Raw genomic sequence first — 12925 nt, 5'->3', positions numbered from 1 at the left:
AGAATCCAGATTGAGTTCAATCATTGGATTATTTTCTGCCATTGAATACAATGTAAAGTTTTCTTCTACGCTATTGATGGGTATTTTTGGTTTGCATATATCGTTTCGTTGAGATATTTCTGTGAGACTGTTGTCTGGCGTTGTTGATAAATTTTTCAGTTCAATCTTCTGAACGGGAACTTCGTTTCTGATTTTCATTTGAAATTTTAATGATGGTTTAATATAGATTCTAGAAAGATAATCGGCAGCTGCATTCGCTTAACCGGGCATATGTCCCGACTGAAATTTAAATGCTGGAACATAGTCTAATGCGTTCCACAAATTACCAGGCAGTTGTTTTGCTTGAAATAGCCGCGTAAAGCTTTTGTTATCTGTTAGAACTATGATCGGCTTATCAGTTATTCTCCATACGTAGGGTTCAAATGCTTCGAACGCAAAGTAGACAATTAAAAATTCCTTAACATATGTGGAAAATTTTAATTGATTGTATGGGAAGAGACGTGAACCAAATGCAACTGGATCATACGATTTTTCATTTTTGTTACTCGAGTGGCAATGGTAGTCTTCAATGAGTAGAATATGTCCTGCGGCAAAGTAACTCGCGTCACTGACGATGACAAATTGACACACAGTTTTTGCCATTTTCAAGGACATTTCACAGCAGCTAAGTCTGTTGTCAATGAAGCGAGGTTATCTTGATGTTCTTTTGTGATTAAAAACTCTTGGTCTTTTCTCAGAAGTTTAAAGAATGGTAACAGCTTTACAACTAGATTTGGTATGAGTTTTTGGAAATACTTGACAAATCCGATAAGGCGTCGTACTTGCTTAATCGTTTAATAGTTTTCAACAACTTTTCAATTTTTTCACGATTTCGGCATATGCAATGTTCCGCAATTGGGTGAGCAAGAAATTTGATTTCCCGTATTCCAAATAGGCGTTTCTCAATAGAGAGTTCAAAACTTTGAAACCCATTTTTTCTCTGCAGACAAAAATATGTTGTAAGTTATAAAAAGTAAGTTATAAGTTTTCAAAATAAATCTATGAGAGTTTCCATCCGTAGCACTACCGAGGTCATCAAAGTAGACAAAACATTGATCATTTGCCACTACAGATTCTAAATGTTGACTAACACAAGAGCTGAATGCTGTTGGGGAGCGACTGAGACCTTGAGCTAGACGTTTGAAGGTCCACCAAAGTTGAATGCTATTAATTGGGTACTCAGTTCATCTGCCATCTGCATAGAGAAATATGCTTGGCTGCAATCCGTTGTGGCAAATATTCTCTTTTCAACATTTCAGCTAGGTGTGCAGTTGCATCGGCCACTGTCAGGGTTGGAAAGTTATTGTTCGTATAATCATGTCTAAGTAGATGGCTGATTCGTCGCAGACCGACTAGGATTCTTAGTTTTCCCAATGATTTTCGTTGCGCAAAAGTTGGAGATGATTACTTTGAGAATGGTAAAGTTGTAATGATGTCGTAATATTGCATTAATGCTAATTCGATTTTGAAGTTCATTACGTAAACCAATAGGTGCTGCCGGATTCGATGAATATATTGTTTTCAATTGTTCGCGAGTCAGTTTTTCTAGACAGTCCGTTATTTCCAAAGTCTAGGCGGTGTTTAGCGGAAATTTTGTAAATTTTTACTAAAAGATTTTCCATGCGTATCCTTTCTAGTTTTGAGAATATAGATTGACTCCAATCAAATTTTTCAAGAAACTTGCATCTTTTTTTCGTTTTTGTTGGATCTAATGTCTCTAGTTCTTTGAAATGTTTTATTATACTATAGATGGTTAACTGGATTCCAGTCAGTTTTGAGCTATCCAAACAGTTTTCAGGTGCCGCAAACCAAAGAAATTTTCTGTCCAATGGCTCAACATAAACATTGTTTTGTACATTGTTATTCGTTTGGATGAAGAGTAATTTTCGACAGGTTTTGTAATACGAATGTTCTTTTGTTGTTTTTTGTTGCATTTAGCTTGGACAAACTTTTGTAATCAAACTTTGTGTTCCCGCGTTTCTTTAGATTGATTAAATTTTCTCTTGAAATTTTATTTTCTATAGTTCAATTTGACTATGAGTTGCTTATCTGTTTGATTTTGCGGCCAGTACATCAATAATGTTTTTTCTTGCTTCTTGCAGTTAATTCCAAGAAATAGTTGAAGACAGCGCCGGCTAAGTGTAATTTAAGATAATCAACTTTTCCACGATCCGGAACTTGAGCATGTGTTATACAACTTTCATTTCGTTCTTTGAAGGCGCGAAAGTCTTACGTTGGGCCACCTGAGAAAAGATTTAACTGTACTGAGGGTCCTGTTGATGTAGCTGCTGTTGTGGCTGTTCCAATACTCGTAGTAATCGCATACACGATTGCAGTACCCGCGGCTGCAAGATCTGCAGTTTTTTTCTAAATATAGATATGGAAATTCGAAAGGGTCTTACTCCGTTGGTCGAACTACAAGAAAATAATTCCTAATATAAAGAAATGAATAGCTTTCCAAAGTAAGCACGGTAGGTTCTTCTGTTTTTATATCTTTTGTAATAATTTGAAATATTGGGTTTTTATTTTTGTTTGTAATCATAGAAAGTACATCAGAAGTTTGGTGTTCTGTAATTAACGTAGCTCCTTTTAAATAGTAATTTTCTAAAAAATTTATTTGTATGCGCTGCTTCAATCAGGGTGTCTATTGCTTTAAGTAGCATAATCTATTGAGCATTCAGAGTTTTTGTCGTAATTACATTTATTTTTCAATTTAACAAGGATAGTAAAGTTAACTTTTCCAAATTGGAAGTTTGTATTGTCAACCACAAATATTCCAATGGTGGTGAATAAATTAATGGTGAATAAATTCTAATGGTTGATAAGTCAAATAAGTAATTGAAATTTTTTCGTCGAAAGAATAAGAGAGATTTTGTGTTAATTTGATCTATTTGAATCTATAGATAGTTATTTCGAACATCAATAACTGGGAAAACAGATCTTTTACTGTAAAATCAATCACATTTTTCTGTAACCACCTTATGTACGTTTTAATTAGTTAAGTTAGACTAATTATTTCAGTAATATCCTTCCTTTTTGTTTCAGGTCTTCGAATGTTTGGTGTTCTTTGTGTGGTCTATCCCTTTCTCTTTCAAAACAATTCTGCAAGTCAACTTTCTTTCTTTTCATCTGCTTTCTATCAACGAATATTTAACAACCGTCTCTACTCATTTTTGGTAAGTTCCATAAAACTTCAATCATTCTAAGTAACCAAACGGATTTACAAAGAGATTTGCCTTCATTAGTAAAACTTGGATTTAACACATTTAGAAGTCAATCCGATTTATAGCAATCGAGAGATTTAAAGAGAACTGCTTTCATTGGCGAGACATAGTTATAGCGGATAAATTATGATTCTATTTTTATTTAATCTTGAATGAATAATATCAAGGAATTCGTACATGACAGTCATTAGGTCTTCATTTCGGTAATCAAAGTTCATTAGAGCGATTGCCAGCTGATATTAGTATTAAGCTTAATACCCTTCAGTTTAGAAGCTGAATTAAGTATAGGTTTAGAATCTAACTGCACACTGACTTAGAACAATTTTTGAATCTTAGGGAAAAGTTTTGTGAATTTCTCTATTCTTTTTTCTGTTTCAATCCCGACGTGCGTCTAGCGCGTCAACGGCGGCTATTTTCCGGCAGTCTGCCGGCTATGTTGGAAACTGCAGCATTATTTTGCCCATTGTGGCCAATTTTGTTTTTCAACGGATCAACGTGAGATACGACACATTGGTTAGTGAGAAGTGAGAAGTTAATTTTTCCTGTCCGAGCATAGTTTTGGCTTGATAACTGAAAACAACCGAGTTGAGAACAATAATTTTTTGGCTCATCATTTTCGTATTGTGAAATTAGGAGAATGCTGTTCTCTCTTTTTTTTCCTTAAGGTTTTTAATTGCTCTTGAACGATGTTCATAGCAATTGTTGTAAACGTGTGTGTCTTTTTTATGCAAAGTTTTCGCTTGACAATTTTGACTTTTCGAGTGACTTTTAGGCCCTTGACCTTTTGCGTTTCGCGTGATCTAATATACTCTCTTATTCACAATTTCAAGCAGGCGAACTCAATTGGCGGCAATGTGATACTAAAAGTCAAATGAAAAGGGCGCCGAAACTGGTGTCATTTTTTACTTTAAATCTTAATTGTAGTATATGTTTACCTCTAATGTTGTTATTTGAAGCCCACTATTGAACTTCTTAGTCCCATTTAGTCTCCCCCCCCTTCCTCCCCCCCCCCCCCCCCCCGACTGAAGCAGGCTGCAATTGATCAGAGCTCCCACTAGTCGAGAGCAATTCTTCCGACGTTTAGTCGTTTGTTTTTTTTTGAAATCTTTCAACATCAGAATTGGTTCTGCAAAATCTAGTCGATAATGAACGTTGAAATGCATACATATTTCTTTGGTTCAAATTTGTTCCTTACAGTACATCATTTTATACAAAACCAAAAATGTTTGGAAACACTTCTATTTGAATTAAACAATGTAGTTTATACTCATTTCAAAGCTGCATTATAATTATACCTATTTCAAAAATAAAGCTGGTATTCAGATCTATTTTGTGAAGCTATGTTAGCTGTTTTTCTCTGCTCTGAAGAAGTAATTGTTGCTTTAGTGACGGAGTGTGTGACTGTTGTGGCAGTGGCATGTTCGGAGATGGGTTGCGAGTAGTGAGACCAGCCAGACGAATATTTGGAACTGCAAATGTCCCCTTCCTATTCACGTGCTGTTCACCATACTGCATGACAGAGTTCAACGCCAACTCTGGCAACACTGCACAGTATATATACAGAGAAGAAGCTGCATCGAATGAGTAAAACGAACTGAGAGAAAAACAGCAGAATTACAAAATTTATCACTATTATTAATATGCACGCAGAAAAATCTCATTTTCGAATTCGAACATTTTTGAAATTAAATATGCATCTCAACCGGAATTCATTCCTGTTATTTTAGACAAATGTAGTTAAAGTAATCTTGGATTTATTATCCGATTTTAAATGTAGACAAGATTTCTCTCGCAGTTATCATTATTTGAGAATCTGCTAGCTATGTTCTACATTTTCAGAAACTGTTTAAAGATGTTCAACTTCAAAAGAATCAGGACGATAGTTTGTTTCGTTCGGTTTATTGACACATGTTAAAAACTTCCGAATTATGGTTTGACTTTTGAAAAATTACGCTTTCTTATCCGCTGAAGTCAACATTTCTCCAGAGCTGGCGAGTACTGGACGTTTAAGTGCTGACTGATCCGTTTGTAATTTTTGTAGGATTATCATCAACATTTTAAGATCGCGAATTTGCAGCCAAAAAATTTTTAAATTGGAAGTTTAAGAATTTCAAGATGAGTGATATGAATTTTATCGGTAGGGGAATGTTTTATGGTATATATGGATATTCACTCAACAGTATTTTTTCTATCTTGCGCTGCGCATATTATATGGTTCTTTTACTTTGAATAGTTATTGTTGACTAAGTTGTTGGCGGATTGTAGACGTTTTTATTTGTAGATTAGTTCTTGGTTTCAAATTGTTTACTGTGAATTGCAGCGCTATTCAATTTATAATAGTGTTTTTGAGAGCCCGAGATCGTATTTTAAGGGCAAACCTGAATTCTGTTTTCTTTCAATAATATTACGTTTTTGCATTTCTGAGCAGCCCTTCCTTGTCTACGGATTGCACGGAATCTTTCCTTAAGGTCTTTCTCACGGAGTCTTTCTTTCAAAAAGCGAAGGGTTCCAGCATATTAGAAAAGAAGATAGATAAACAAAACTTTTTTTAAATTAGATCTTAAAATGTTAGACAAAAAATACAAATTTTCCTGGCGAGTCTGAATAACAATGGGATCTGATTTGTTTACTGCTCAATTGTTGATACCGTATCCGAGTTAAAGAAAAATGCCAAACTAGGAGTTTTCTTAAAGCTTGTTGAGATTTTTCTCTTGTTTTTCTTCAGCCTAAAAAGAATTTTTCTTATCGTGTCTACGTAACAATGGAGATTGTTCCACTCACTGTTTAAAATTTGTTATCACCGTTTTCAAAAAAAAAATGTGAATAATTTTTGCCTTCAGCCCTAGAAAGAGTTGAAGGCCACATGAAATTTCAAAGCCGAATCATATTGAAAAGAAATTGAGGATGAGTTCATTTATTGCACTCGAAGAGAAGCAATTATTCAAAACGTGTACATTTTCTATCCAAATTTTTGATTGACCTTTACGCCCTTGACTTTCTGCGTGTAGCGTGATTTACGTTTTCTATCATTCACATTTTGAGGTAGCTGAACTCGATTGGCGGCAATTTAATACTAAAAGCCAACTGGTAAGTGCGCCAAAGTTAGTGCCTTTTTTATATTGATCTCAATAGTGGTTTTTATTAACCTCTAATGCGGTTATTTGAAGCCCTGTTGTCCATATTCTTGGTTCCAATCAGGCTACTCCTCGCCCTACTGAAGCAGGCTCCGATTGATTAGAGCTCCCACTAGTCGTTTGACAGCAATTCTTCCCACTGTAGTTATGCTTTTGTCGGGTCATTTGAGTCTTGTCCTCACAAAAGATATAAACAGAAACTCCTCTACCCACCCACCCCTTATTGAACAGCTCGACACGCCTTGATCTCTTTCTTAACACCATACTCCAATCAACTCCCAAAATCACTCCAATCTATCCCACTGCAAGCTTTGGATAGGTGATCTTTTTTCTTATCTTGTTCCTCTGTTGTGGTAGGTCACTTTGCTTACTCATTGTTTAATATTAACATTTTTTTTCATAACCGTACCCGGTTTTTTATTTTTCCTGTTGTGTTAGATTGCAAACCTTGTTCAGGAGTAATGATGGGAGTATTGTGTGTACATACAACAATTGTAACCCGAATCTATTTCCGTTGCCCTGCACATTAGTGCGTTAACACATGTAGGTTGAGATTTTTGGTAAAGAGTAATTTGATTATCTACTATTTTAATGTTGTCGGGTGTAATTTTACAAGGCGCTACTCTACTTAAGGCATACATGTTATGTTCACCAAATTGGACAAAATCGTAGTGAAAACTTTCGATTTATGAGAAACATCATTTAAATCATCAGAGTGATTAAGAATGGCTTTACTATGAGTATAATAGTAATAAAATATAAAATGATGATCAACGAAGTAAAGTTTAGTTTACTATAACAAGGATTTATGTTCACCCTGTTTTTTACAGCTACCTTAGCTAGACGAGGTTTGCTAAATTTGCTTAGTGATGGATTCCTCCCGCTAACTCTGGGAACATTGGTACCTAGAGTTAAGTATATCCAGTCTGGTAGCTGAAAGTGTATTTTTAGAGAGATTAGAAGATCTAACCTTTTGTGTTGGTATTTCCTGTTTGATTATTTCAAAGATTTTGTTTTAGTGGATGTATGGGATCTTGGTTGGGTCCTTGAGTCAGTCTTAGTGTAGCATGGTTGTTTAGATTGGAATTGATGTATAGGAGTCGAAGTGCGAGAACAATGTTTAGGAGTCGAAGTGCCATGTATGGGAGTCGAAGTGCGGGAACAATCCTTTGATGTATAGGAGTCGAAGTGAGGGAACAAGTGTTGGTTGCGGTTTTATCTAAGTGAAATTCATTTTTTGTACTAAATGTTCTACTGGTAGGTATACTGTAGTACATGGATTTTAAATTGAATTTTTAGTTAAATGGCTGTTTAATTTTATTTGACTTGTCATTAACTTCTTGTTTAAAATGTCGAGTTACTACTATCGATTCCTTATTCTAACGTAAGTTCTGTAATTGTTTCCTCAGCGGGGTACTATTCAACTAAATGGTTTCAATGTGCTACCTTCACAGATTTTTTGCTATCCAAATTTACTAAATAATATAAATTGGTGATCTTATTTTTCTCTGTGTATGGTCCAGATCTTAACTCTTGTGATATTTATTTGCCTCTCTCATTTTTCTTGAATTGTTTCCTCAGCGGGGTACTATTCAACTATATGGTTTCAGTGTGCTAACTTCACAGATTTTTTGCTATCCAAAGTTACTAAATAATTTACATTGGTGATCTTATTTGTCACTGTTTATGGTCCAGATCTTAACTCTTGTATTTTTTTATTTGCCTTGCTCATTTTGATGTTCTTCCATTATGACTTTTTGACCAGTTTCTAGAGGTTTACCCATTTTGTGCTTGTTGCGATACTTATGAGGTCGATTATTATCTAGACTAATTGTAGGCAGTAATTGTAAATTTGTTTAAAGCGGTTTTCTCGCAGGAGAGAATTGTTAATGGTGGGTTTTAATAGTTTGTCAATTTCATTTTTTAAAGATGGCTGTGTGTGTCTATGCAATGAAAGATTTTTGCAAAATTCGGACTTGCAGTTTATTACCGAATCTTTTAACAGTCCTATCTTTAGAGAAAGTCTTATCAGGAAAAAGAAACTGTTATCAGAGAAAATCTTATAAGGAGAAAAACCTGTTCTTGCGTTGGGTCCAGTATTGTGCGAACAGGAAAACGTTGAAAAACAAAGATAGAGCAACACAAATTTTTAGATATTCAATGTCTGGGTTATCTGAAGTTTCTTTGATACAAATAAACTTTCCAACAAACTTTTCAAATTTTTGGTGTAAGACAATGTAGGTTTTGATTGGCGGTATTCAATTTTTCCTTTTTTGTTGTTTTCGGACCTCATCTGACGAATTTGCTGTAAAACAAGGTCTTTTAATTGTTCCTGACAAATAATTTCAGGGTTTAAATCCACTTCGTTAGCAAAAGGCGTAAGTTGTTCATTGAGTTCTTTTGCATCCTTGTTCTTTAAAGGATCTGGTGAGTTTTTTTTTGCAATTCCTATGTTATCAGAACGTGTATGTTGGCGCGGAAGATCTTATCATATTCACTGTTTTGAATGTTTTGTCTTCTTGAATCACTTCGCTTTCTTCTAAGCAGCTTTACGTTTGAGGAGAGGAATTTTTAGATAATTCAATTTCGGTTTTAAAATTTTATAGCTCCTGGTAAATTTCTTGCTCAGCATCAAACTGAATCTCAGTATACGGATCAGAGGTATCAGTTTCTTGCAATCAATCCTCACAGCCAATCTTCAAGTGGTAAAAGTTTTCTTATAGTCAGATGTAATTGTTAACAGTTTAGTAGTTTCGGAATCCCATTGAATTCTGTCAAGTATTCAGCGCCGTTCAGAAAGGAATCCAGGGATTGTTTCACAGATACGATTCTTCATTCTGCTATCTAAATATTATTTGCAATCATTGCTTGTTTGGCAGAGGCGGAATGCTATCTGATTCAAGATATAATCAGTGCATTTCAGCGTTCAAGTATACGTCAAAAATATACGTTTCATTGTTCGATTTGGTATTTGATTGGTTTCGGTAGAGTTTTTGTGTTGAATTTATGGGATTATATATCCCGGAAAAAAGTTGCAGTCTCAGAATGGTATGTTTGTTTACACATGTTTAATGCCTGGTATACGTTTTGCATAGACGATCATAATTCCATTATGAGATTGCAACGTTTTTCCTCTCCCTAATCCGTAAGGTTCCAAATGAGAAAATTACCGAATCTAACGTTGACCAAATAGAGAATTTAACAATAGTCATTGGCAATACCAATGGATAATTTTTAGTCTTACCACCGATGACAACTTTTCATAGCTTTGGCAGCAGTTGAAAGTGGCCTTGTTCAACTTGCAATCTCATTGATAACAATTTTTTCTGTGTCCAATCTGTATAAAACTCATACCAATGTGGGAAGAGCACATGCTTGGACCAACTTTTTTATCCTAACTGTCAGGATACAAATGCGACAATCACTATTAATTTTAGGAGCACAATTGATTGGAAATTTGACATTTGCAGACCAAACCCCAGCTTGGTATTATATAATTTGAATCTCGTTGCTTGCCAACTGGGATATCTCATCTTCGTCAATTCGGTTTTGCAAGTTCATGTGAAGAAGCATTAAGTTTTTGTAGCTTTTAATTTCACTCAAATGCTAAATCTAGGAGAATTTGCTATTTGGAAAAGGATTTTCGATGCTGTCAAACTTAATATTCAGGCAAGACTAACAATTTTTTTAGCATAAAAGGTATTCTTTTTTTCTGAAGAGCTAGAAAGTTTTCAGCTTCGATTTTTAACTTTTCAGCAATTTATTTCTAAAATCAATTATAATTAATGCCCACTTTGAAACTATACAAGTTTAATTTTTACCTAATTACTTCAATCAAAAGAACTGCTGCTAGGATTTTCCGATAATTCAGTACTGATTCGGTGCTATTTGCTGCGAGTACTTTTAGTAGTAATAAATTTAAATTTCATTTTAAATGTATTCAAATTGTTAATGGTGATGGACTGCAGCAAAACCTGTGTGGAATAAAGCTTGTATAAATTGTAAATATCTGTACCATTGTTAATATTAATTGTAAATTCTGTGTTTCCATTAAGTACTTGATGATTATGCCATAGCTTTAATTGATCATTTTGAGCCTCATTTCATTTTCCATAGATGTGGCATAAACAGGGATTAAATGTTTAGCTTTAAATTGTTTCAGGGGAATATTTTTCTTCCTAGCAACAGAATACGAAAGAACATGCGCCAGTTGCTCTTTTGGTTGTATCGATGTAAATTTCACCTGTTTTTGCTATGAATTATTAATTGGACTAATACTGACCACCATATACGTTTCTCTAACTCTGTAGCGTAGGAGCTGTGCAAGCATAGCAAAACCTTAATGCAGTGAGAAATTTAAATTGATCGATAAATATTAGAGCAGTGTAGTTAACTGCTTTCAAAACTCTGTACTGAGACTGAAGATTATTCAACTTCATTATTACTTGAAACTTTTAAAAGGAGGCGGTCGACTTCAAACCCGTGAAACACGGTAAGTACAAAAATTCAAAATCGCTTTTAATGGACCGAATGTTGATTGAGAGAATCCTAATTATTGTATAAACGGATGAGCTCAAGTATAAATTGAATAAAAATTAACGTCTCAATATTCAGATGCAGTTGGTAATAATTCCTATCGACGCTTGAGAAAATCCAAAATAAGTAGTTCAATTCGTAAAATGCGAAAGTGAATGCTCTGCCAGCTGGTCGTGTGAGCTCATGAATATATTAAAAACGGTTACGGGCCATGATCTGTGCTGGAGCCTTTATCAACTCGCCAGGCAATATCTAAAGATACAGCAGGAATAGATGGTGCGCGTGGTGCTTATGTTGGAATTCGTCAAATTTTGACCTTTTCTCTCGCCTTTCTTAATAGAGTGGTTAGTATATTGGTTGTCGCATGGAAGCATTGGTGACCTAATACTCCACAATCGTCACGCAATGAGAAATTTAACTAACGGAACTGACTGCTCATCGTAGCTGTGAAGCTCTAAGCTTAGCGTTGCTATTTTGTACTCTCGGATTTTGCGACTCAAATAGGAGTATTGGTTGAGCGTCTTTTTTTCGATAATTTTTTGAGTGTTTAAAACAGGATGTAAAAGTAAATGCAATATGTGCAAACTCGCCTGTATGCCAAGAGGTTGTAGAATTGAATAACAGAGAAGAGAGAGTGATTTTCTGTTCTTGCCGTTTTTTTGAGAGAACGAGAAAAGGGGATAGGAAAAAAACATCTACTCGAGCTGCAATTTGTTGATCACTTGCGGCTTTTCAATTGCCGTTTTTAGTTTTAGCGTCAATTTTGTCTGACAAAAGTGTTTCACTCTTTATATAAATTGGTAAAAGGCTACTTCATCAACTTTCAAGATTCAATTAAGCCTTTTTCCATTTTGCCTTGTTTTAAAAGTTTTTAGCAGTTTTTATATTCTTACGTTTTTTTATAGCCTTTGGGTAGTTGTGTGGTTAAAACGTTGTTTTTAGCAGTTTTGGTCTTTCAATTAGATTCTCATTTTTCAGTTGTTTTTGTTGAAGGAAATTGAGAAAATTTTAACCAAATTTTGCCCATTTTTGGCCGTTCTTTCTGCATGTCTATTTCTTCTCTTTTTGTAATTTGGATGTAGTTTTTCTTTGTCAGTTCTTCATTACGAGCAATTCTATAGGTTTTGCTAATTTGAAATGACACTTGGAAGCTAAGCATGATAAAATTCACTGAAATAATTTTTTTTGTTAAATTTTTAATTGTTTAATGCTTCCCTTCCCTATTTTGACTAAGTGACTGATCTAGAAGAAGATAGAACGAACACTTTTCTTGGAATAGGGGTCGGAAGTTACTTTTAAGCATTAATGAGAATTTTTTTTGATTTTGTCCTTTGTAATCTTCGCCTTTCCCCGGTTTCCTCTCTATGAACCCATTTTGTTTGATTGTCGTCAATTGGCAATATTTTGTTTCGAAGTCCTTGTATTACAAGTTCTTTGCCACTAGTTTTTTTGAGTTGCAAATTAAAGTGAATTTTATCAGATACTACATCACTTTTTGTCAGTTGCTTTTCTCATGTTATTTGTGCTCTTATTGCTTGAAAATGTTAAGTATAATTATGAAGGACGTACTCAAGGTCAGTAAGGATGGTCAATTTTGTACTTCAATACTTTTCCGGAATTCTTCTTGCTGCATTTTTGTTTCGTTTCATGCTAATTTGTCTTTTTTATTTTTAATGGCAAAATGTCTAAAGGAGCGGATTTGACGTATTCTTCTCTCACGTATTCTTCTCTATTTATTTTCTCTTATAACATGTCATTTGTTGTGCTCGTAAGCGGTGAGTTTTAACTGAATCGCGACTTTTTAAATCGTAAATGGGTTGAGCCGCTCTTGTTAATGTAATTTCAAGTTAAGCTCTCTCACCGTCAAAAGACATCTCGTTATTGAAGGCTGATGCAAATAAACTTTTTGGAACTAAATGAATACCTAATTAAAAACTATCAGAAAACTTTTATTTAAAATTTTTTGAAGTTTTTAACGGAATGAATAGTCAA

At 34.5% G+C, this 12925-nt stretch overlaps 1 protein-coding gene across 1 annotated transcript in view; it reads left to right on the top strand.

The window, feature by feature from the left end:
- The window catches only part of LOC142347853 (uncharacterized), a 35906-nt gene extending 30622 nt beyond the window's left edge, over positions 1–5284 (top strand). The window contains exon 13 of the mRNA XM_075398987.1: positions 4650–5284. Within this exon, the coding sequence (XP_075255102.1) occupies positions 4650–4851 (202 nt within the window). The 3' untranslated portion in view covers positions 4852–5284. The remainder of the gene's footprint in view (positions 1–4649) is intronic.
- The last annotated feature ends 7641 nt before the right edge of the window (positions 5285–12925 follow it).

This window comes from Convolutriloba macropyga, chromosome 10 (genome assembly GCF_964194025.1).
Source record: "Convolutriloba macropyga chromosome 10, txConMacr16.3, whole genome shotgun sequence".
Taxonomy (NCBI): Eukaryota; Metazoa; Xenacoelomorpha; order Acoela; family Convolutidae; genus Convolutriloba; species Convolutriloba macropyga.
Note: the sequence above shows the minus strand (reverse complement) of the source record. Positions and strands in the feature narration are given on the sequence as shown.